This window comes from Theobroma umbraticum, unplaced genomic scaffold (genome assembly GCF_002168275.2).
Source record: "Theobroma umbraticum cultivar Fairchild unplaced genomic scaffold, ASM216827v3 scaffold_44.0, whole genome shotgun sequence".
Classification (NCBI taxonomy): domain Eukaryota; kingdom Viridiplantae; phylum Streptophyta; class Magnoliopsida; order Malvales; family Malvaceae; genus Theobroma; species Theobroma umbraticum.
Window position 1 is genome coordinate 7,886,622 of NW_018397255.1, and position 26,051 is coordinate 7,912,672.

Here is a 26,051-nt window from a genome sequence, read left to right on the forward strand (position 1 = left end):
TAATCAAATCTTAGCCCCACACCCTAACACGGCGCGTGCGCAACAGCAGCCAATCACGTTTTACGTGGCGCCTTATTCCTCTGTCAAATTAGTACTAAAAAAAATGAAATTAATAATTCCTTTTTTTATTTTCTTTTCTGACTTTTAACTTATTTTGTGGAAAAAAAATTGAAATAAATAAATTATTACAACCTAGACTATCTCGTTCCTTAGATAATATCCGTAAAGCTAGAATCCAAAACCATTTGAGTTGGGACAAATAATTAAGTTAAAATTAATTTTTGTTGTTGGTGCTAATAATGGAAAATGATTTGAGCTGGGACAGTCGACTTTATCATCATTGGAGCTAAATTGCCTATTCATATCTTTAATTTATCTCTTATAATTAATCGGTCAACGATTCAAAAGAAAAATTCATTTGGTCCACATTATTCAGACGCTATGATATAAGGGACAGTATTGTTGATTAATAAAAGTGTTTGTGGCTCTATCTCCTACTGCTTCCACTATCCCACTTTCGAGTTTTCCATAAACCTCTCTCTGCGTTTTATCTGTGTGTCTGATGAGTGTTGAATCACTCTAGTAAAAGAGTTAACGACAGCTACAACACAACCCAGGATCAAATCCACATGGGAAGAGCTGATTTGACAACTCCAAACCTACTCCTGCTTGTAAACCTTTCATGTTTTGTTGCATTGGTTTTGTTTGCAACCTTTGGATTAGCTGCTGCTGCTGCTTCTACTACTCCTAGTCTTCATCCTGAAGAAGGTATATTATATACCCAAAGCTTCAGCAAAAGTTTTTGGTTTCTGTCTTCAATTCCTTTTTCAGCATTTAGCAATCAAACATTATTCTGTTAATTTGCTTGTTTAATATGTTGTTGCTGCTGCTGCTGCTGCAGTGAAGGCACTGAAAGCAATAGGAAAGAGACTGGGGAAGAAGGATTGGGATTTTGGGGTAGATCCCTGCAGTGGAAAAGGGAATTGGATACTAGAGGGAGATGAAGATACTGGTTTTGCAAGCAATGTGACCTGTAGTTGCTCTTTCAACAACAACAAGACCTGCCATGTAGTAAGCATGTACGGCCTCTATCTCTATTAATTCCTTTCCTCTTTATCATCTTCAAGCTTCAGTTTCTATTGGTTTCTATCTTTTTCATGGTCATTCTTTCTTCATCAGTCTCTTTCTCTTTCATGTGGGTGGTAATCATATTTAGGACTGTTTATTTGGGGTTGTTACGTTGCAATTTTAATTTATTCTTTTTGGTAATGATGATTATAAGTTGAAATGTTAAGTATATATGCAGTTTTGATGGAAACCCAGAGTCTGAAAGCTCATAATTTTGTCAATGACTCACTACCACCCATGGCTGGGTTGGGTTTACAAATTTGTCGGTTGTGCACTCCTCAATATATATATATATCAAATCAAAACAATACTTATTTTAAATATTATTTTCTTGAAAAAAGAATCTTACTCTCTTAGTCTCTCCCTTCTTTAAGGTATTCCTTCCATTTTTTTAGTATTTTTACACGTCTTAAACAACATGTTCTTTCTCTTTTTTTTTTTAAATATTTAATTTTATGGTTTTGTACTATATTTTAAAATTATTTTTTGATATTTTAGAAAAAATAAAAAATAAATAATTTGTGTAAAAAACACTTTAATTTTTTTTCTTAAACTTTATAAATATTAAATGGAGGCGCTTTAGTGAATTAAACTTCTAAATTATGCATGGAACAAGTACGTACTATGAATGGGGCAGGCCTAATTCAGGCCAAGCCTTTCCAATAACGCAATAAAAAAACATTTCATCTTAAGTTTAAAAGAGATGCTGGTATTGCTGTGTTAGCATTATGTTACTTATATATTCAAATTGAATTATTTTGAAACAAAGGTTTTTTATTAATAAAATAATCATCCGGTTGGGCTCACCTATTTCCCGGCCAATAGTCATTTGTTTCTCCTTATTTACTGTTTTTCCCTGCGTTGCTCCAACTTTCCATTTGTTTCTTCGTATATGCTTACACTATACTTTAGCATGGGCATGGATATATAGCTTAGGAAGAAGGAAAATGCTCCGTTGCTGTTACTTGTAAGAAATAATGGGCTTGCTTACTTGATTTATTGACAAATTTTTGTTCATTGTGTCGATTCAATCATAGTGTGGGACAACAAATGTTGGACGGATTAGCGGTTCTCTTCTCTAGGAAAAGTTGATGGCACATGCTTCGGAAACCTGCCTAGCTTTTTTGGGCTACGCAGAAAAAGATATCACTCTTCCATCTTGTAAACTCTTTTAGAGACCGAGCAACGTACTTTGTCTGCCCTTTTTTGGTGAAATAAATTCCATTGCCATGGATATGAATAAATTGGGTTTATTGCTCAATTGAATGTTGCAACACAATAGAGACTATAAAGATTTCTTATTTAGTATATGAAGCTATGTTAAAGTTTGTTTGTCGAGGTATTCTAAACTGGTGCAGAAAGGTTTTTGCAGATTTTTAACTGCTTTGAATATATCGGCAACTTTACCACCAGAGTTTTCCAAGTTTCGACACCTGAAACTGCTGTAAGCGAATCCATTTGTCTAGTTGACTTGAACTATACTAATATGATCTTTTCTTTTTTATAACAAAAAAAATAGATAATAATTTGGTGTTTTTTATTATTAATCCTACTTTGTTTCTGCTTGTTTTTAGGGACTTAAGTCGCAACTACTTCACAGGTTCTATTCCTCAAGAATGGGCTACCATGAAGTTGGAAGTGCTGTAAACATCCTACCACTGCCCTCTTTGTAATGTTAAGTATGATTGTGTTGTGTAATTGATCAAATTATATGCTTATGTTAGTTCAATTTTGCAGCTCTTTTATGGGGAACCGGTTGTCTGGTCCATTCCCAAAAGTTTTCACCAACATCACCAGCCTGCGAAATCTGTATGTACAAATCCTTATTTTTAACCGTTCTATTATGTTCAAAAGATTTTCTTAAATTTCATTTGATTTTATGTACAGCTTGGACACTTCCACCTCTCTAAATGATCTCATGAAGAATAATTTCAATTTTCTTTATATAAACTGAATACTATCACATTCCACCTTTCCAGGTCTATGGAAGGAAACAACTTTTCAGGACCCATTCCTCCAGATATTGGAAAGTTGATCAATTTACAGAAACTGTAATTCATTTCATCCTCTTGTGTGCAAAAGCACTTGATTTTGGGCAATCACAATGCTTTTTGATTGCTGTTATTAACATTGCTATTGTCGTCTCTCTTCAGCATTCTGTCATCAAATGCGTTCAATGGAGAATTGCCTCCAGAACTTGCCAGTTTGGTCAACTTGACTGATATGTAAGCGGACAATCTTGACTTCCAAAATTATTTAATTTATAGGTGCTGGGTCTATGAGTATCAGGTCATCAGCAAGAGTTGCTTACATCAAAGCAGAGTTTTGGCAGTGGTGATCTTGATATATTTTTACTTTTTTTAATTTTTGAGACTTTAATTCGTTCTGTTATACTTCTAAGCAGTAATGCTGACTTTCACTGGCATTGTATTAGAAGCAGTAATCCTAAGTTTCATCGCCATAATTGTAGAGAATGGCTACTTAATTTAGTCAGTTAATCATCACCAAGATAAGCAACCTGCCTATTTTATCCTTGTCTTAGCAGCTGATTGTGGTACCAAAATTTTTTTCCAAGAGCCCCTCTTTATTCAACCACAATTTTGTCCAGACTTCTTTCTCTAGGCATTTTTGTTAATCATCACATTTATGATTCATGGGATATTTCCAAATCAAGCCCTTGGTATCTTTAAGTTTTGTTCATCAAAATCTTGATCCAGATCATGCTTTCTACGACCCTTACAAGCTTTTCTTTCTTTAAAATGTTTTAGGAGGATAAGTGACAATAACTTTTCTGGAAAGATTCCTGATATCATCAGTAACTGGAAGCAGATTCAAAAACTGTGAGTTTTCAAACTTTAGCTGAGTATTTAGACAGCATTCTTAATTTTTTGCTACAATTTAAATTCATTCCTTTTTTTTCCCTTTTCAGGCAGATTCAGGGTTGCTCTCTTGAGGGGCCCATACCTTCCAGCATTTCTGCTTTGACTAGCTTATCTGATCTGTACGCAACCGTGATAGTTTATGTTGATTTTAATTTTTCTTTCCTTTTTAGATGACTTCATTTACTAACTATTTTGGCTTTTAATTATTGTTAGGAGGATTAGTGACTTAAAAGGCAGAGGGTCTCCTTTCCCACCATTGCATAACATGGCCTCACTGAAGACATTGTTAGTGGAATTCAACTGATACTGTGCATTTTTCTATACATATTTTCAAATTCATATGGGTGGTAATCTATGATCTATTTCTTAGAATCAAATTGAATTGTCAAATGCAGGATACTAAGGAACTGCTTAATAGATGGAGAAATTCCAGCATATATTGGGAATATGAAGAAATTGAAAACTCTGTAAGTAGCATCAAGCTAGGGCTTTATTGAAAACAAATTACTGCTAACGACAGATATGTTAGTGATTAAGTTTGGAGTTTGCTTGCTCTCATTCTCAAGTTGGGCCTCTCCACACTCTTACCAATTTATTTTAGGTTAGATGCTTTAACATTGTATCAGAGCCCAAGTTGTTTGTTCAGATTGTTTCTGGTTGTTCTTTGTTCCTAATATATGGTGTTAATGTCTTGGCCCATTTGTTTCAGTTGGTAGTACCGTGCCTATGTCATGGGACCATTGTCATCTCTCCAAAAGCCTAGTTGAACTTGATGGGGTGTGCAGCATCTACCCTTATAAGGGGTTGACTCTAATACCACTTTATCACGGGACCCTTCCCTTTCCCTTAAAGGTTAACCTGATGGGTTGTGCAATACTCACACTTATAATCCTGGGGCCTTTCCCTTACCTATCCGACGTGAGACTCTGTAACGCCTACACATAAGGTGGAGTGTTAAGCGGTGTTATCCTACACTGATTATGTTTAGCGTTTGCTGTGGACTTATATCCTAGTAGGCCTTTCCCCGTATTGTCAGTTTGTTTTAGGTTGGATGCATAGCAAGACAGATAGAAAGCTATTTTCTGAAATACTCAATAAAATCATTTTGTGATAAATTTTTTTTTGGTTGGAGTAATTGAAAATTTACACATGCTTTGCTGTTATAATGCAGGGATATCAGCTATAATAACTTGACTGGAGAAATTCCTGGATCATTCTTCAAACTGACAAAAGCAGATTTCTTGTAAGAGATGTAATTGTTTTCATAGTTCTAATCAACTTATTAATACTGTAAATAATATGAGATTTTATAGTTTTATATTATCATTACTTGCTGTTCCTTGTAGGTATTTGACTGGAAATCAGCTCACCGGATCTGTGCCTGGGTGGATACTAGAAAGAAATAAAAATGCGTATGTATATGTATATCCTTAGCTTTCTATTACAAAGATGAAACTATAACGTGTAATTACTGTGTCTTTGCTTGTTGGTGAATTTTGAATTACTCTAATGTTTTTATGATGCACAGTCAATAAATACTGTATCTTCCTTAGCTAGTTCAATCATCTGATGATACCAAAGAAAAGTTAATTCATCAAGCTAAATATTGTCAAGGTATTGCATCACGAATTACAAAATAATTAGTGGATAATGGTAAATATTTTTCCTTGATTTTTTAATCTACAGGGATATATCTCACAACAATTTCACCTGGGAAACCTCAAGTCCAATAGAATGTCCTCGAGGGAGTGTGTGAGTTATTTTTAAAGAGATATTTTATTTGATCCTAAATAATCAATCCATATGTATAAATTGAAATGGTAAAGTAGCTTGCATTTTCTTCCAGGAACTTGATTGAGAGCTACTCGGCATCAGCAAATAAATTGTAAGATTTGTAATTTATTGTCAGATAAAGTAGTTCATCAGCATATTTTGATAGTGCTTATAGTTTTCATAGATAGCTCTGGAGCTTCATGTGATTTTCTTGAAAGCAAAAGCTTATTGATTCTTTTTTGGGTTTTGCTATGTTGGTGCAGAAGTAAAGTTCCTGCATGTCTAAAACATGACTTCCCATGTTCTGCTTCACCTGGTAAGTCAATTCTGGGGGAAAGAAGCAGGCCCTCTCCTTTTTCTTTCTTTGGTGATGAAAGATATAGAATTCTCCTTGCAATGTTATTAAAGATAATCCGACTTTGCAAATTTGGTAGGAGAAATAGCTTCTAAGGAGCACTTATATGACCACAGTAAACAAAATATACTACTTGCTGTGATTAACTTAATGCAAGAAAGAGTCTAAACAGGGAAATGCTTCATCTTATTTGTACCCTCGTATAAATTAACAAGTCTTTTGATAAAATTTTTAGTAATCCTCTTGTTGCCTATCCAGAAATACAAAAGTATAGAAAGTTAATATGTGACTCAATGTGGTATGTTAATGCTAATTTACCAACCTGGTAAGAAATCACTCATCCTTCACCAGTACAAGCTAGTGCAAGAAATAGTGCACCATGAAAATTGAACCTATTTGCTATTCTTAGTTGATTCATCTAACCAGACTGTCCTGCTAAGAAAATTTCAAAATCCATTAAATTGTTGGTTAACAGATAAATACTCCTTGCACATTAACTGTGGGGGGAAGGAACTAAATGTCAGTGGCAATGCCAAATATGAAGCTGATAGAGAACCAAGAGGTGCTTCAATGTTTTACATGGGGCAGCATTGGGCATTAAGCAGCACTGGAAACTTCATGGATAATGATATTGATGCAGATGACTATATTGTCACCAATACTTCTGCTTTGTCCAATGTCTCTTCAATCCATTCCGAACTCTACACAACAGCGCGTGTTTCTCCCCTCTCTCTCACATATTATGGACTCTGCCTAATGAATGGGAATTACACTGTTAATCTGCACTTTGCAGAGATTATTTTCATAAATGATCGATCATTTTACAGCCTTGGGAAACGCATATTTGATGTCTATATTCAGGTACTTAAAATTTTCAACATACATGATGTAAAAACAAGCCAAAAAAAAAAAAGGCTTAACATTTGAAAATTGTATCTCCTAATTTTATAATTTATTATTTGTCTGAATGTAGGGAGAATTGGTGCTGAAAGATTTTAATATTGAAGATGAAGCTGGTGGTGCTGGCAAGCCCATTGTAAAGAACTTCACAGCTGTTGTGAGAAGACATACATTAAAAATCCGCTTATACTGGGCTGGAAGGGGGACAACAGGCATACCAGCAAGGGGGATGTATGGTCCACTTATTTCAGCTATATCAGTGGTTCCAAGTAAGTTGCCGCAAACTCAACAAAGTCTTTCATCTTGCTTTCATCATTAATAAATGGCAGTTATTCAGTATCTGGGAGCCTTTGCACATTCAACTGTGTTGCAGCTATGGGGATTGATCATATGAACTGAACTCCCTGTAAAGTATTAATATTAATTGTTTATATATCACACTGCTGTTAATTGAGTTTAGTTCCGTTGGATGGAGACATTATCAGTAGTTATCCCAATTCCATTAGTCATTGCCATCTAGAGGATTTTATCCAACACTACTAATTGTAGTCCAACTCAGAATTTAAGATGACAAATAAATGTACAAGCTAAGTTTTTTTTTTTCCTGAAATTAAGTAATTATAATTCTTTCCATATATTACATTCAGCCACAGAGGCTTCTGTCTGCATTGAATCCAATATATATAGATCAAGTTAGTTGAAGTGGTTCTTGAAAAGTTCATATAAAAAGTATGATCCTATTAAAATTGTCGTCAGCCCCCTACTCTCTGTGATCGCCAGGATTCAATTTTGTTGACTTTTTGATGAAGTACATTGATTGGGAAAAATATTTCTTCTTAACCAGACTTTCAGCCCCCGACTGTCGATGACAACAGGAATGATCTCATAGTGGTGGTTGGGGCAGTATCTGCAGCAATACTTATTGTCCTTATGGTCTTAGGTATCATGTGGAGAAAAGGCTGGCTGGGAGGCAAAATCTCTGCTGAAAAAGGTATTCGCCATTTTAGTGAACTCTGTCATTTATTGCAGTTGCTTAACTCCTAATCCATTGGCATTTCAAAATCAAATTTGTGAACCTTGTATATATGAGACGTTGTTTTGCTCTACATAATGACACAGGAAATGTCGAAGGTTTAAATGGCACTCGTTTAAGTCTTAGATAAAATCAATTTGACACAAAATCCAATTTCTTGACTCCTAAACACAACATGTTTCCATATTCTATTGCTATTAGCTTACTCAAGTGGCAGAAGAACAAGACACCAATGTCAGCATAGATAAGAATGACATACATAAAATTGTTAAAGATATAAGACCCTGATTTTGTTGTTTGTTATCCAAAGTAAAAAATGGTTTTTCTGCATGGAAATAACGTGCATCATATCTTGTCTTACAGATGAGAATTCTCCAGAGTTCTTGATAGCAGTTTGCTTTATGGTACTGTATTTTTGAATATCATGTTTACTGCATTGGACAAAGGAAAGAAACATAATATTGTGGTTCAACAATAATTTAACTTATGCATATATTTCATAGTAGGCTTGGGTAAAATTCATCATTGCAGCTGCAACTTGAGCTCCAGGACTTCAGATTTTAGTTTCTTCTATCTTCTTTGTGGATTACAGCTCTCAGAAACCGTGATATGGCTTAATTATCATACACAAAGTTATTAAAAGTATTTATATAATTTTTCACTTCAATGACATTTAACACTGCATTCTTGACAGAGCTGAGAGGCCTGGATCTACAAACAGGAATTTTCAGTCTAAGACAGATTAAAGCTGCCACCAACAACTTCGATGCTGAAAACAAAATTGGCGAGGGTGGCTTTGGTTGTGTGTATAGGGTAAGTGCATATATCCCAATCATATCGTTTTGACCATCTGTTGAAAAAAACAAATCTATGGTCAAAATCCAATGAATCAAATGGTCCTTATTGTCAAAATCAGTTCCATCCGGTAATGAGGTTTTAACTGGGAATTTTCAGATTTTATCTTCAAAGTGGTTACTGACTCTAACTTGTAACTTATTATTCTTGAAAATCTTTTGGGTGTATAGAAGTGGTAATTGCCAGGGAGTCCTCAGGATTTTCCTGATGAGATGCATAGATTGTTGCAGAAAGATTTTGAGGGCTCTATGTGTTATAGAAAATTTTTTGTACAACAGAAAATTTTCCTATAAGAAGAGAAGAGTAAAAGAATTCCAATTGAAACACTCAAGTGCATGACAACTTATGTCAATGTATTCAATTCATGCATGCATGCCTTTGCATGATTAAAATTTAAAAATTCAGTTTTTACTATTAAATTCAAAGCAACAACTTTCTATGCTGAATGCAGGGTCTATTATCAGATGGAACGGTCATTGCAGTGAAGCAACTCTCATCAAAATCAAAACAGGGAAATCGTGAATTTGTGAATGAAATAGGCTTGATATCTGCCCTGCAGCATCCAAATCTTGTGAAGCTCTATGGATGTTGTGTTGAAGGAAATCAATTATTGCTAGTTTATGAGTACATGGAAAATAATTGTCTATCCCGTGCTCTTTTTGGTAAGCTTAGAACTTCTAACGATCTATGGTATGTAAAATAGTTGATTGAAATCCACCCTTAAAAGTTACCATTCAGATTTTGATTGGCTTTGTTTCTGCTTAATGACAGGGAAGGATGCAACTTGCAAACTGAAACTGGACTGGCCTACCAGGCAAAAAATTTGCCTAGGTATTGCCAGGGGTTTGGCCTACGTCCATGAAGAGTCTAGAATAAAAATTGTGCATAGGGATATTAAAACAAGTAATGTGTTGCTTGATAAGAACCTCAATGCAAAAATTTCTGATTTTGGTTTGGCAAAGCTAAATGAAGATGACAAAACCCACATCAGCACTCGTATAGCCGGGACTATGTAAGAATTTTTTTGAGGACTTGTTCAGCTTTTTCACTTTACCGCTAGAAATTTTTTTTTGTAAAGTACTGCTAGTCACTGGTGTCATAGTTGTTATGCTACTGTGGAAATTGAAAGATGTGATGCTTTGACCTCATCTTGTGGAGGAAGCTCTGAGCAGGTTTAATCTTCCTTGGCATTTGATTAATTAGAGAAGTCTGTTAAGAATGACTTAGTCATGATTTTAGTGCAGGCACTTAACAGTATCGCATACTAAATTCTGCTCCCGATATTGCTAATGATGCCCATGATCATAACCAACATCTGCGTTGGTTATATACCATGAACTAAGGATGTGTATTATCTACTAAATTGCTTGCCCTGAAAATATGCATCGTTTAGTAACTGTTCTATTCTTTGATTCTGTAGTGGTTATATGGCTCCTGAGTATGCCATGCGTGGCTACTTAACCAACAAAGCCGACATCTATAGCTTTGGTGTTGTTGCATTGGAAATTGTTAGTGGAAAGAGCAACACAAACTACAGGCCAAATGAGGACTTTGTTTACCTTCTTGACTGGGTAAATTGAATCTCTCTTAATCTTCTTAATTCCTTGTCCCTTATCCCAGAGGAATTTCCTATTTGGTTTCTTGTCATTTTTTGGAACAAAGAACTATGTGTTTCATGTTATGAGCTACATTTAGTTCTCATGATAGAATAATTTGCTAATCTTCCTAAATGATTCAAACATATAATTCCATATTTCTGTGAATGAACGTGAAAGGAAAAGGTTCACTAAGCTTTCAGATCTTTAAATTCATTTGAAAATGATAATTTTCACACCTGATTGTCTGTTGCTTTCTTTTTCTCTTTTAAATAAAACTCCAAAAGAAGCTGTATATTTCAGTTTTACTACAAAGCACTTCACCACGTAGCTCTCTTGCCATGTCTTCCTCCTGCTGAAAAGCTATATAAAACTTTTTCAATCCAGCTGCATTTTGTTATGTCAACTATCTCTTTGATTCTTGTTATTTGTCAGGCCTATGTTTTGAGGGAGCGAGGAAGTTTGTTGGAGTTGGTTGACCCAGACTTGGGATCAGAATACTCATCAGAGGAGGCAATGGTGATGCTCAATGTGGCTCTCTTATGCACCAATGCATCTCCCACCCTCAGGCCTACCATGTCACAGGTTGTGAGCATGCTCGAAGGTCGAACTGCTGTTCAAGACATCCTCTCAGATCCTGGGTTTTCATCCATTAATTCCAAATTCAAGGCCTTGGTTAATCACTTCTGGCAAAATCCAAGCCAAACAATAATCTTGTCAAGCAATGGCCCAAATACAGATTCCTTACGTTCTAATATAGAAGAAGCAGAAGAGAATAGCCAGCTTTTGAGATTTAGTTCTGTTCAATCTGAAGTGTGACTTGTGCTATTATTATAGGTTTTTTTTTTTTAATTTTATAAATTTTGGGGTGCCTGTGAGTAGGTCCAAGAGACGAGAAGGAATTCGAACCTTGGACCTTATCCGTCTTAAGGAGGGATAACTCGTATTAGGTCAAACCTAGGTTATGTTTTACGACTATAGTTTCATAGCACCATGTGCATATAGTAATGGGAAAATCCCTTGTTAAATGTTTATGAAGCAATAAGATTGTCCAGCAATGTCCCACTTTCTGATTCCTCAACTTTGATTTTCATCAAACCATATTATAATTGGTTTAAGTAATTGATAAATTAGGCCAATTAGATAAGCTTAATTGTTACTTACTTAATGTTCTCAAGTTGAAATAATTGATCCAATAGTTAACCCATTATATTTTTAATTTTATGTTGTTATATGTTTAAGTGGCATAATTGAAGAACGAAAGAATTTCATAATAAGTTACTCTAAATTAAAATATACCACTTTTATTTAAAACGTGCCACCTAAACGCATTATTATAAAAAAAATTAACTACCTATTACAAATAACATGTGATTATTAAATTATGAATATTTATTTAGGCAAACTCAATATATTGTTGTGTGGTAAATAGTTGATCTTTTTCAAGAATATAATTATAATAAGGCATGCTTTGAATGGAAAAGATATACATTGATGTGGAGTACCCATTTCATACATTATAGAGCATTAATTCAATGGCTTAAGTACACATTTAAAAAATACGATGGTTAAATTATGCTTTATGATATATATTAGTATTTGTTTTTTGATAATTACTGGTCATTTACAAATTAAAATAATAAAAAACAAATAAAACTTTGAATAAAAAATAAAATTAATAATTCTTCCATACTTTTCTCCTAGTTCATTTATTTTATGTTAGGGTTTGATTTATTGTTACTTTCTATTGTACTTTTTCTTCAAAGTTATTGAAAATAAAATCTTTATGTTTGATGAAAATGTGAAATTAATTAAACAAAAAAATATTACAACATAATTATTTCATGTAAAAATAAAATCATAAATTTGCATTTTCTTATAAAAAATTAATTTTCAATGTCTTAATCGTTAAGAAAATTATTTAATTTTGCCTTAAAATACAGTTTTTACATTTGACTTTAGTATATAAAATTTAAAAAACAGTGAAATAAAAAATAATAAAGAACTTTATAAAAGATTACTGCAAAAAAATTTAAAAGGCTATCTAAAATTTCAAAACTTTTGTGTGTGTATCGGTGACTTTAGGTGATTAAAATCACAATCATATAAAAAGGTTATTGAAAAAGTATTTAAAAAACAAAAGAAGTACATAAAATTTTAGTAACATATATTAAATATTTAGGTAACTTAGGTTACTAAAATCACATTTAACGTTACAAGAAAAGTATTTAAAAGGTTATCTAAAATTTCAGTAATTTATTCGTATATTTCAATAATTTTAGGTTATTAAAATTATATATAAATAATATTTAAAAAAATTTCAAATTTAATTTAAAATAAAAATATAAAAATTCATTGAAATTAATAAAAGAATAAAAATTTACTTAAAAATTTTAAAATAATTTAGATTTTTTAAATATTATATTTTTAATAATAATTATCTTATTAATTTTTTAAAAATAATAATTATGTATAAAATTTTTAAGAATTAATCGTTGCATGGTTAGAACGGGTTTTAAACTAGTTGATTGTTAGTACAAGGTTCCGCTGGAATGTCTACAACCAAATCATTCTCCGTATCTTCCAAACTTGCTTGTTACTTAACGCCTAACGGAGACTTTAAAAACAAAATTTGAGATCTCCTCTTTAGCTTCTCTATAGATCTCTCTCCATCGCATTCGCAGCTTAAAATACCAAATTCGTCAGCTGAAAATAATGGCGGCTGTCGCTGTTCACCAGTTCGCTCAGTGCATCACTTGCCATGCTTGGAGTCCCGATCGATCCAGTAACTTTCCTTTTTTCTTTTTTTACCGAATTCTTTTGTCTCTCTTCATCATCACGCCTTGGTTGGTTGGTGAGGAAATGTAGGAAATAAAAGACAATAAAATTTTTGTTGAATTTAATGTTGTTGTGATTTATTAATGTCTTAGAAATGTAAAATTAAAAAGGAAAACGAAATGAATGGTTCAATTTACTGATTCTTTTCATTTTAGTTTCTTATTCTAAATTGATCCATTTATTATCAATATGCTGTTTTATCTTGTTTATTTGAGGCTTATACTATTATTTGTTTTATAGCTACAGATTTAGTCCTTGTTATTTTAAATTGCATGATATGTTGTTTCCTGTGAATCTATTTTTTTTCTTTATAGATACGTGATTTGCTTTTTCTTGCTTGTAGTGGTAGCGTTTTGCCCAAATAATAATGAGGTTCACATCTATAAATTGTTGGAAGACAAGTGGGAGAAAGTTCATGTTCTTCAGAAGGTACTTTATTCAATTCTTTTCCCTATCCAAAGCTGATAAGATTTGAGTTAGTCCAATAAATATGCACCTAAACTCATCTCCAATGGTAATTGGAAGTTTTCATTTTGGAATCATTCAGATGCAGCCTCTTTTATAATGAAGAATAAAAGTGTGATTCTAAATGTAAATATAAGATGACTACGTTGATGATGGATGCATTAAAGGTTGCATGCTGACATGTTGGATTCTTATCTGAAATCTGCGTCTTTGTTAAGAAGTAAATAGTAATACTGTAGCAACATGGAGGACTGATGCAGAGTTTGGGTTTCAACTTATGGTATGATATGACCCTGTGTTTAGACCACTTTTAGGCTTTAAATTTACAAGGAAAAAATTCTCTGTGTATGAGAACTAGAATTAGGAATCCTGAAGCAACTAGCAAAATTTACCGGATTAGTTTTGAATTGTGAGATAGGATTAATAAAAGTTGCAAGAAATCCAAACTTTAAAAGGTGAGAAAAGAAGAGTGAAATACAGCCTGGTTGTTGATCTGGCAATATGAGCACATTGCAAGATTCCCAAACTCATCTATAAGTCTCATTCAGGATGGGATTGCAGCAAATAAATGCAATTAATTTATCTGAGATTTAAGAATACTTAAATCTAAATATGACAAGGTTAGAATTGCTAAATATGCCTTAAATAAATATTAAAGATGAGAAAGATCAAGATATTATAGAAAATCTAAACTCGAAGTTTCCTGTTGAGAACCATACCAAAACGTGAGGAAAAGAGATCCATAATAAAAAAATCTTTTAAAAATCCACTCTTTTCATGTTAAAAGAAACGAACCTGTTTAGTCTTCTTTGTTCTTTTGGAAGGACATTCTGTCCCATCTTCATGTTTAGTTAATAAATTTTCTGGTTAAATAATGAAAGTTTACCTAGGTGTTGAAGTGACTTCGTTTGTGGGTGATGATTCTTTTCTTTGTTAGGTTTGGTAGCAATATGATGATTTTCTTTTTGTCAACATTGCCACAGCATGATCAAATTGTTACCGGGATAGACTGGAGTGGGAGGTCAAACAGAATTGTTACTGTATCTCATGACCGGAATTCGTGAGTGCTTATCTTTTCTCATATACATGTACAAAAAATAAATTTAGCAGTATGGATCCCTTACTTTCTGTATTTCTCTTTCCCTTTGCATGCACAAACACAAGCAGACACTGCCTCATGAACATTGTGTTTGGCTGCTTTTTTATTTTGTTATTTTCTCTTTCTCCTTTGCACTGTTATTTTGTACTTGTATGCTGAAACAAGTGTTCACCTTTGAAGATATGTTTGGAACCAAGAAGGACCAGAATGGGTACCGACTCTTGTCATTCTTAGGCTCAATCGAGCTGCACTTTGTGTTCAGTGGAGCCCCAAAGGTACTCAGACATAATTGCACCGTGGATTATTGTTCTTCACTTCTTTGTACTAACAATAAATTAGCCTTTTATTCAGAGTGACGCCTTCTTGGTTCCATTTATTAGTTTTTGTATTTTTTCTTCTTCATTTATTGAGAACAAAGCATACCACTGATTATTTACTATTTTGCTCATACATATGACTTCACATGTCCTTCTTCTAGCAGATTTATTCACTAATGATTGAGCTGAAGCTTATAAAAAAGATTTGCATCTGATGTATGAGAAGTGTATGAATTAAATTGTGGAGTAGGATCTTTAGAATATCATTTGGATTACTTGATAGTAAAAAATTCCTTAGATAGTCTGCTTATCCATTTGAAGGTTAATGCTTGTTTTTGTGTTATTATTTTGATAATTCTTATATCTTCAGGTTCTTATGATTTGATGATGTCCATTTTAGTAAAACTGAGGTTAATGAGGTCCTCTTATTCAAGCAATTTGACAAAAATCTAACCAATCCATCTCTTCCCCGCCTTAAACTCCCAGAAAACAAGTTTGCTGTTGGAAGTGGTGCTAAAACTGTGTGCATATGCTATTATGAGCAGGAGAATAACTGGTAACCTTTTGTAACATCTCAGTTCTCACCTTGCCTTTCTCTTAATATCCTCAAACTTTGTTTATGTATATATGAAGTCCTTCATTTTTGATTGTGTCCAACTGTGGGTGAATTTCAAAGCATCAGGATCCTAATGGCTGAATATGTTGATTCATCTTATGCATGGATTTTTCTATTTTTTATTTATGATTGATGCTATGTGCTTGTGTGATTTGTTGTTTCTAGGTGGGTTAGCAAACTTATCAGGAAAAGACATGATTCCTCTGTCACAAGTGTTGCTTGGCATCCTAATAATGTGTGTATTTCCTACTTACCGCATTTTGCAAATGTATCTTTTTTGCTCTTTAGTTTAGTTATATTTAATGTACATCTTCTGTTAAAATTTATTCTATGATGTGGCCAAGTTGTCTTATGGTAGATTTGATACATCTGCAAGTATTACAAGGTTTTGTTTGACTCCCATTCCATTAGCATAGTAGTCAAGTGACTGATATATTCGTTCAGAAGAAAAATTTGACATTGAGGGACGAGGATTTAGGATAAAGTTAAATACGTTTAACCGAAGCCCTTGGTTTTGATGGTTAAAAGAGAAAATCCCAAAACCATCTCTTCTAGCAGGTTCATAAATCTCATTTTATGTTACTCTGATCTAAGTAGGATGCCCAATGTTCGAAACCACTAATCTTGTTAGAGCTAATTGCATTTCTCTTTTGATGAGATTGAATTCTTAGTTTTTTGGTTAAACTATTTCACTTTCCAAAAGGATATCATTATTATATCATTAAGATTAGTTAATCTCACTAGACCTAGCAATCCTTACTTGCCTCGTGGTTATTTTCTCTATGTTTCATCTTGTTCCTTTATTTCTTGACAAATTAGATTACCTTATTCTTCCTTGCCATGGATTTAAACTCTCCAAAAAATTGTCTTTTTCTTATTCTTGAGCCTTTCTAGTTCCTCTTTATCTCATATATTCATCACTACTTTCCTTTATATAAAAGGAGCCGAAACTTGATGAGAATATGATTGCATAGTGTAAGAAGAAAGCATGCAACCTTTTTGAATCTTGTTCACTGAGCTACTGCTCAATGATAAGGATGGCAAGGAAGATGTCTGCAATAATCCTAACCAACTACAAGAAGACTTACCAACATGCTTTGCCAATTTCATTAAAATTCTGGTCCTCTATAATGAAAGGATGTTTCTCATGCTCCAAGAGAAACCTTGGCCTTCCTTGTTGTGAAACTCAACCAAGATGCCTTCTCTACCTTGGGAACCACATCCATTCAATACAAACATCTAATCTGTAAGAACCCATGCCAACATGGGTCCAAGCGCTTGTTGTTGCCTACAAGCCCAACTTGGGAATCTACATCTATTGTTGAAACTCCCACCATTCTTACAATTTATCTGGCCGAAAAAAGCTCAGGAAAATACCTTGAAGAACAGCAAGATAGGTCATCTTCGTGGGTTTAGAGTATAGCTCCTTATCTTGCCGTCAATGTAGCAGCATCCAATTCAAAGGATTATGTGTGTCGCAGGTTTAAACTCTTCTCGTAAAGCTTGACGAATTCTCTAAGTGATTGACCAAAGGCGTATACTTGACATGCCAATCTACCAACAGGATCAATTAATTCTTGGGTCCCTCTTTGCTACATAACCCCTTACACCATCCTTTTCCTTTACTTTTCCTTTTCTCCTTATTTACCCTACTTTGTTTTCTTCCTTTTATTAAACACCTGACATTTCTTAGCATCCCTTACTAACCATTTTGCTTTGAAAAGTTTAGAGGATGATAGATTTTATCTAGAAGTCAGTAATTTCAAAGCATATTTAAGGAAATGGATATTATAAAAACATGCACATATGCATGTACACCCATGTATACACACATGTGCATGAAAGAGAAAGTCTGGGTTTTTTTTCTTGTTGTTTTTCTTTGTTTATTTTTTGATTCTCCTTTGTCACTCTCATCATTGGCCACTTTTGTGCTGAAAATGTTATTGTATTATTGTCTTCTATGAGCTCATGCCTAATAGCAATTTGCAAAATGCTTTATTGCATTGAGAATGCCCGATGTTAAGTCATCTTAAGCAGGCTTCTTTAGGCAAAGGGTCTTGAATGTCTCTATTGATTGAATGTAAGCTATGATCATGTTGTACTCAACCTAACTTTTAGTGGATCAATGCTCTCCATGAAACTGCTTATTTTGGTGTGCCGAGGTTGTTGGTGAATTATGATGGGATAAATAGTGGGGGAAAGGGGATTGGAAAATTGATGGAGGATTTGAGAATTGTGATGGTTGACACTATCTGTGCTGACCATCAATACACATTTTAGGAATGTAGTAAAAAAGCAGTGAATTTCATTACCTGATTAAAGAAAGAAGAGACTCTTCATGCTTGTTGGTTTTGGATATCTCATTTGATGGGGATAAAGCCATGTAAGTCGTAATAAACTGCTGTAAGATGACCAGGTTGCTTATCATGGGATACCTAGGTTAGTTGGTTACATTAAATGGTAAGAATAAGGTGTGTCTTCACCTATAGAATATCATTGGGTCATATCCATGTTATTTGAAAATTAAGTTTTAGATCCTTCTGAATGTCATCTTATTCTTCTCTGGTGATTTAAGTATATTCCATTTTGTTAATTGGTGTATGATCTATTCTTTGGAAACAATCCTATTTGTTGCAAGTCTTATTTTCTACTTTGTAATTCGTTTGCTACAGATTTTACTTGCAACAACATCTACAGATGGAAAATGCCGAGTATTTTCCACATTTATCAAAGGTGTTGATACAAGGTATGTTAACTATTGTTATTACCATCTTTAAAAAAAACTGTTGTTATTATCATGTATTGATGTGTGAGCAGGATATGAATTATGTTTCCTCTTCAAATTTACCCAGGGAATCAAAAACAGGCTCTTCTTCAGATTCAAAGTTTGGAGAGGTATCCTATGTTCCTTCCTGTTTAGCAGTAAATATTTAACGGATGCATTTGATATGCTGGAAGATGTACCACAACTTTATTGGTTGAATCATATATTTCTATGTACAAAATTGTTAAAAAACTCTGTACCAATTACTCAACCTACAAAAATCTCAAAAATTTTAGAGGTAATAGGCTTAAATTTTGCTTCTTTCCATGTTAGCGGTGCATCAAATTTGCAATATGTGCAATTTAATGCCAGAAGGGAAAATCTTCTTTGGTCATTGATTCTCTAGTGATTAGGAGGCCCAAATTCAAGTGCAATCTGGTTGCTTCTGAAGGACATTAACGTAATATAATTGAAACTGGATAGCTGAATCCATCAATGATGAATGATCTGAATCTTACTTTTTGTTTTCAACACATTAGTATCCAGAATGCTGAGGTAATATCCTTGGCAAGCTAATCTTCTTTTGGTGGTTCACAATGTTAAATTGCAACTGATACTAGTTTACATGCCAATTAGAAAGGATGCATTATGCAATAGTATAGGTTTGTGCAGTTTTCTATATTCTCTTGTGGTTAATGTCTTTCCCTAGTGAATGAGATTTGGGTAGATCAACTTTGTAAATATAGAAAACATATCGCAGAACATTTATCCAGTGATAACTGAATCTTGGTAAAAAGCTATATGATGTCAAAATTATGTTTAGTAGTGACAAATATAGGCTAAACTTATGCTGTATACACATTCATAGTTGCCTATTGTGATGCCTCTTCCTTTTATTAATCTTAGTTTGGGGTAATGATTCTTATTGAAACTAACAGAACACCAGAAATCCTGAAAGCAGAACGCTGTGACAATGCAATTAGGTTTGATCTATGAGAGGTTAAGGTCAACATGTTGAAGTTAATTCTTACATTTGCTTTTGCATCAAAAGCAGTAGAATCCTGCAAGGATAACTTCTGTGTTTTATTCATTCAAATATTGGTCCAAGAATTTAGCTCAAAGGAAATAATGCAGGAATACTGTTGTTATTTATTCATTTTAGTATCCTGAAATAGGGAGTTCAATCAGTTAATTACCAAAATTATTCTTGCCTAGATGGAACCAAGAATATATCTGTTGATTACATGCTTTATTTTTGCATAATATCGCTTGCTTAGGTTCTTATGTCTTCCATATAGATTTAGTTCAAATCAGGGTTCTGCAGAGTAAATTTCAGGGCTGGTCACTAAATGTTTTACCTTTTTCTCATTTTACTAACTAAACTTCAATTTGTCCCAATTGCTAACCTTTTTAAAGTGTACTGAATGTGGTCACTGTAAGTGATTTCATCTAAATAAACTTAAAAAAATGATATCCAATATAGTCACTTAAGAAACCACGTCATTTAAAGAATGATGTCAACTTTTGTGACTCATTTCTTTTTTCTTCTCATTTTGTTTTTTGGTTTTGTTAGAATAAAATAACTACAAAAATAATTAAGTAAATGAAAAAAAGAAGGGAAAAGAAAAAGAAAAATGAGAAGACAAAAAAGAGAAAAAAACCTTCAATAATTTTATTAAATGACAGGACTGCTTGAATAGTTATTTTATTATTATTATGGCATTTATTTGACATGATTACTTACATGCAAAGAAGAGCTAACTTTTTTCTTTTTTCTTTTTTGGCGCATACTGTTGGAACAGCAAATTGTTCAGCTTGATCTCTCATTTTCATGGGCATTTGGTGTGAAGTGGTCGCCAAGTGGCAATACGTTGGCTTATGTTGGTAAGAAATATTTCTAACTATCTTTCACTTGCAAAGATAATGTTCGTGGCATGGTATTTGTTGAATTGGAGAAAACTTTTTCCCCTTGAACTACCAGTTTGGCATTTTGACTTGGTAAATTGCCTGTTTTGCATCTATTTGGAAACTAATGCAACTATGCATTTATTTTTTGGTTTTTGAGTGACTATCATTGCCTCAAACTACTAAATTAATTTGGTTCTGCCTTACTTTTGATTTAATTTCATAAATCCACCCCCTTCCCCCTCTTTTGGGGGAACATTTCTGTTATTAGAGTCCTGCTTGTAAAGAATTTATCTTAGCTGCCATTTCTCTAATTTACAGGTCATAATTCAATGATATACTTCGTTGATGATGTTGGTCCTTCCCCTTTGGCCCAGAATGTTGCATTCCGTAATTTGCCTCTTCGTGATGTGGGTCAGCATCCACTCTTGTTAATTGTTTTTTGCTTCCTTTATTTTGGGCCTCAACATAAACATAATTTTTAATCCTGAGTTTTTCTGTGATCACATAAAATACCATCAGGTCCTATTTGTTTCCGAGAAAATGGTCATAGGTGTGGGATTTGACTGCAATCCAATGGTTTTTGCAGCAGATGATTCGGGAATATGGTATGTAAGATTCATTATCATTTTAATTTTTTATACTTCTTTACATTAATAAGGCTTCTGGCCTTGTTTTCTAGGAGCTTTATCAGATTCCTTGGTGAAAGGAAAGCATCTTCTTCAGGTTCAAAATATGGTTCTCAGGTATGTATGTCATTAAAACTTTTAGCTATTGACATCCTGTAAGTGTGAAAATTTTCTGGCTGAGTCTGGGGAAGGGGGCAAGGGCAGAAATTTGTAAGAACCATGTAGATCATTCCTGGCTGGTTCCACATATTCTTATATATAAGAAAATTACTACTTCTGCACATGTCAGTAAACAAAGTTATCACTGTACAAGTGGTAAGTTTTTGGTGATATCCACAATATTTTATGAAAGGATTTGTTGATAGGGCTCGTATTGGATAGTAAGATCTGCAGGTTGTCTATTCAGTTGAATGAATCATGGAAAGCTTCAACTTTTGTGGATTGTGACATTAGTTTGAGCCAACTAATTATTCTGAAACAATAGGCTTGTCAGTATGATCTTAATAGTAGTTCTAAAAGAAATCAAAGATCATCATGCAGGTGTCTCTATTGCCACTCTAGTCATTCTCAAATATATCCATTTTCGTTGAAGCGGAGAAACATTAAAAGGTAGTCTTTTTAGTATGTTTCTGAACTCGGTTTTAATGAGAGTGAACATGAAAAAACATCAATATATGGGTATCTCATTATCCACTCTGGTCATTCCCATTTATTAAGCATCCAAGTTACAACCAAGTGGCTATAGGTTGAGAGGTCCGACCTGAACACAAGGTCACAGCTAATTGAATACTTAACTGACATGGCATACTTGGCATAATTTCCCTGCAAATGTAGGTTGAATACTAACAGTTGAAGCAAATGAGCCTAACATGTTGACAAACAAATAAGAGGCAACAAAGAACAAGAACAATAAGCAACTTAAAAACCTGGGCTGTGATACCACTGTAAATTTTAGGCTGACCATCCAATCTAAAACTAATTGCGAATAAGTGGACTATCAGAGCAAACTCTACTCCACTTGGTGACTGCTTTGTAATAGGATTGTTGTGCTAAAATATGATGTCCAAGCCACACAATAGGCAGGTGATCCCTGCACTTGAAGTATATGCCATGTGATTGGTCTGCTGTTCCTACATACAGGGAGGAGAATTAAGTGGTGAGTTAATAAATCCCATATTGGTTATGTTTGGGGTGTACTTGGCACCTAGTTGTAATACAGGCTTCTTTGATTCTCATTGAAGTGCAAAAATCCTTTGGTTATACTTGTATTGTCTTTGTGATTCTGTCCAGATGTTTGGTATAGCTAAAGGGAATGGATCCGGAAAATATCTTCACTAAATATTTACCACTTCAATAGTGAATAGTCATATGAAAATCCAAGTATCAGTATTATTTGTTGCCAACATTATGAATTCAAACTAACTGTCTTCTGTAAGATATAGAAGGAATCTACTTAAAATGTTTCGGTGGTTTACTGTTTCCCTTTTGCAACCATGGACACCCCTTATTGAAGTCTGTTTGAGTACATGAGTTAATATCATTTGAAGGTCATTTCCCACTGCATAAATCGTGTATTTAACTTCATTTAGAATTTAGCTAGGCTTATTTCCATCTATACCACTCGCTTATTCCTCAAAACAAGATGATTACATTGCTGTTTTCATTATTATTTTCTCTGAGACAGTCGTTCCTTGTACTGAAAATTGAAAAATGAAGCCCACCGCCAGTGGCCTTGTGGCCTAATGGTACCTTCTTCCTCCCAGGAATGTGGGGAAAGGTTTTAAGCCTTGGATTGGAGCCAAAGCATTTTTGTTTTACCTTTTTGTTCTTTTTTTCTTGCCTGAGGGGGAGGGAGGGTGTTATAGAAGTTGGGGAAAAGGATGCGGAGAGGATTAGATCCTATTTTTCCAATAATTTTATGGCTCCAGTAGACTGAAGTTACCCGATACACAGAGCAACTTGGGTGGTGTTTTAGTTGTTAGGGAAGGCACGGAGAGAGGGTTGGATTCCATTGCTCCAAACATTTATGGCTCCAATAGAATGAAGTTGGCTGATATGTAGAGCTACTTGGTATTTAAAAGAAACTGGTCTGATGGGTAGAGACTTTCTCTAGTCTAGTTGAGATCCTAATGTCTATTATACATCTTATTTCTCTTTTAGTTTCTTAAACTCACTGCTAATGTGGTGTTCTTTAAAAATATTTATAACTTGAGGTTGAGCTTTCTAAGTTGTCATTTCTTTACAGTTTTCTGAAGCATTTGGCAAACTATACGGTCAATCAAAGCATGGATTGAGCAATGATACAGTCGAACCTTCGAGGGCACATGGAGTTGTTCATGAGAATTGCATCAAGTACTTCTCTGCCATATTGTTATTATTATTAAATTCGATATGGAATTTCTCTCACCCCCCCCCCCCCCCCCCCAAAAAAAAAAAAAAAGCACTCTTATGTTCCATTGTAGATGCTGCTTATCAATTTAACCACGTAGTTCCAATTTGGAGTGGATAATTGATGCAGGGACAATCCCTTTTCTTTCTCAAATTGGGGCAAGATGTTTTTTTTTTTTTTTTCTATTTCTACAAATAATGAAGTGAATGTTTGACATCTTCTTATTTTGGAACTGTAGTTGTATCGTACCTCTGAGGAAAGAAGGATCCAGAACAAAGCGCTTCAGCACCTCAGGTAGGTGAAGGGACAATAATTTCTTACGGGCTATAAATCTCAATAGGACTTGTTGGATTCATTTTCTGATTAATCTGCTCTATAAAAATACAGGATTGGACGGGAAAGTGGTTATTTGGGACTTGGAAAACCTAGAGGATGTGTCTGATTATCTCTAAGAAGTGGTTGGGGAAAAGTTTTTCCAGCCTAGATGCTGCAGGGTACAGAAACGGAATGATGGAGTAATATTGAACCTAGCGGATGGATCTGTATATTGGCTTGGTTGAGAGGAGTTGGATCTGATTCTGAACTCTTAGGAGAAAAATTGATATAGTCCCGGGATATTAGTTGACAACTCTGTGTATATCCCTACATGTAATATATGTGCTTTTCTGCCAGTGTTGTGTTTTACATTTCATTTCCACTTTTTGAAGATTCGGATATAGCTCGTTTTTTAAGTAATGCAAATTGATCAAAGTACCTAATGTTTGTTTTTTTTTTTATGTCAATTTAATCAATTTATGTTAAAATTGGTTAATTTAGTTTTTGTATTTTGACACTTCAAATTATGTTGACATGCTGATAACATGATACTAACATGTTGACGTGGTAATAATGATGTGTGGTAGATTCAAATTCTTTCTTCTTTAAATTTTTTTCTAGGTTAGTTTTTTGGTACTATGCCATAAGATTAAATTAAATAAAAATGTAGAGTATATGAGTTAAATTGAACAAAATTGTAAGGCACATAAATTAAATTTAACAAAATTTAATAGTATATAAATTAAATTGAATAAAAATATATCATATAGAAACTAATGTGAGTACATTTATCATTTTTTGCATAGCATTATGTTTGCATCAAAAATATACTTTTGCATCTCAAATGTTATATATTGTTTAGTAATTAAAAACTATTAGGACATCCAAAAAAAAATAATTCAAGTCAACAAAAATATCATGTGGTTCAACAACCGCCACTATAATACCAAAAAATAGGATGTGCATCGCCCAATCCTTTCAAGAGGTTTGTAACCTCTATTAGAACAAATATCAAGTTAAAATATAACCCTTTTACAACATCCACCATTTATAAAATCTGGATATATAAAATAGACACAAATCATAGCAAAAAAGATTCCACCCAAATGAACTCAATTATTACAACAAAGATTTCTAAGTTGCAAATAAAAGTAACACAGTAACTGATCAATTGATATACGATCAAAGTATTGCATATTTATACAATAAAAAATAAATTAGGAAAAACTTTTATTATGTGCACTAAATATGTAATTTTAGTTTTTTAAATTAAAGATTTATTTTGTTTAATTTAATATTGTTGGTCCCAAGTAAATGTGCTAGAGGGGGGTGAATAGCACTTTTTGACTCTTACAAGATTTGAACTCGGGTAATTTTAACTTCAATGATGAGAAGTTAAATGTAAGATAAGAAATAATCTAACAAGGAATGAAATCAAGAATAAAGCAACAAATATAAAACACAAAGATTTATAGTGGTTCGGTCAAAAGACCTACATCCACTACCTTGATTGTTCAACTAATGATTTTTCAAATTAAATCACTATAAACAGTGAAATTTTTAAGCTTTCACTAAGCTTTTTCAATGGCTTTTCACATGCTCAGCCACAACCTTCAACAATGGCTTTTCAAAGGCTCAACCACAATCTTTAATAATGGTTTTTTTTAGGATCAACCAAAACCCAAAAACTAACTTTTTCAGGCTTAGTTAGAACCTTTGCACTTAATCAAGCTAATCCAAGGTTGATTAATCCCCTTAGAGTGTCTCACACACTCTAAGCAATCAAGAAAAAAAGAAATAAAGAGGTACCTATGATCACTAACCTGATCTGACGGTACAAGATGAAGTTCTTAACTCTGTTACAAAGATTGGAGTGAAGTGTAGAAAATATGCAGAGTGTTCTTAAGGTTTTTGAGTTGTTTTTGATCTTAGAAACCTTCAAATCTGATTCTTGGTTGTTGGGAAATGTTTTTATACTTGAAAAATCAACTCTGCTAGCAGCTGGACAGATTTTGACCGTTGAAAACAGTTTGGAAGCAATTTTGTCCATTATTTTATCTTTTAGCGTCAGTTCAAATTGCCAGATAGAATGCTCTTAATCGACTAATCGATATTACTTAATCGACTAATCGATATTACTTAATCGACTAAGTCGTTTCTGTCTTTGAACTCAGTTTTTGGTAATAAGCTCTG

General features: G+C 33.6%; 2 protein-coding genes across 3 annotated transcripts; both read left to right on the forward strand.

The window, feature by feature from the left end:
* The first annotated feature begins 470 nt into the window (after positions 1–470).
* Positions 471–11,586, forward strand: LOC110409968 (Leucine-rich repeat transmembrane protein kinase). Of its 2 annotated transcripts, none has more exons than XM_021419502.2 (24): positions 471–768; positions 902–1,079; positions 2,501–2,572; positions 2,703–2,771; positions 2,866–2,937; positions 3,108–3,179; positions 3,282–3,353; positions 3,897–3,968; positions 4,058–4,129; positions 4,224–4,295; positions 4,406–4,477; positions 5,182–5,253; positions 5,357–5,422; positions 5,697–5,762; positions 5,857–5,895; positions 6,047–6,099; positions 6,614–6,999; positions 7,112–7,307; positions 7,883–8,029; positions 8,766–8,884; positions 9,378–9,588; positions 9,698–9,938; positions 10,347–10,497; positions 10,957–11,586. In XM_021419502.2, the coding sequence occupies exons 1-24, from the start codon at positions 630–632 to the stop codon at positions 11,338–11,340; spliced, it is 3,093 nt and encodes a 1,030-aa protein (XP_021275177.1). In that variant the 5' UTR covers positions 471–629; the 3' UTR covers positions 11,341–11,586. The 2 variants fall into 2 exon arrangements, with proteins under 2 accessions (XP_021275177.1, XP_021275178.1); XM_021419503.2 differs by having other exon boundaries at positions 6,932–6,999.
* Positions 11,587–13,069: 1,483 nt separating this feature from the next.
* On the forward strand, positions 13,070–24,296 carry LOC110409208 (actin-related protein 2/3 complex subunit 1A). Its single transcript, XM_021418480.2, has 15 exons — positions 13,070–13,306; positions 13,703–13,788; positions 14,808–14,884; positions 15,104–15,198; positions 15,727–15,796; positions 16,022–16,091; positions 18,529–18,602; positions 18,709–18,751; positions 20,423–20,504; positions 20,847–20,935; positions 21,048–21,133; positions 21,208–21,271; positions 23,400–23,506; positions 23,782–23,837; positions 23,931–24,296. Exons 1-15 carry the CDS (start codon positions 13,237–13,239, stop codon positions 23,993–23,995), a joined length of 1,134 nt encoding a protein of 377 aa, XP_021274155.1. The 5' UTR covers positions 13,070–13,236; the 3' UTR covers positions 23,996–24,296.
* Positions 24,297–26,051: the final 1,755 nt, after the last annotated feature.

Excerpts from the sequence above, each read along its gene's own strand:
- LOC110409968 (XM_021419502.2), top strand. The coding sequence starts at position 630 with ATGGGAAGAGCTGATTTGACAACTCCAAACCTACTCCTGCTTGTAAAC. Across the intron at positions 5,763-5,856 it reads GAATGTCCTCGAGGGAGTGT|GAACTTGATTGAGAGCTACT; the intron begins GTGAGTTATTTT and ends ATTTTCTTCCAG. Across the intron at positions 8,885-9,377 it reads GCTTTGGTTGTGTGTATAGG|GGTCTATTATCAGATGGAAC; the intron begins GTAAGTGCATAT and ends TGCTGAATGCAG.
- LOC110409208 (XM_021418480.2), top strand. The coding sequence starts at position 13,237 with ATGGCGGCTGTCGCTGTTCACCAGTTCGCTCAGTGCATCACTTGCCAT. Across the intron at positions 13,789-14,807 it reads AAGTTCATGTTCTTCAGAAG|CATGATCAAATTGTTACCGG; the intron begins GTACTTTATTCA and ends ACATTGCCACAG. Across the intron at positions 21,134-21,207 it reads GCAGATGATTCGGGAATATG|GAGCTTTATCAGATTCCTTG; the intron begins GTATGTAAGATT and ends CTTGTTTTCTAG.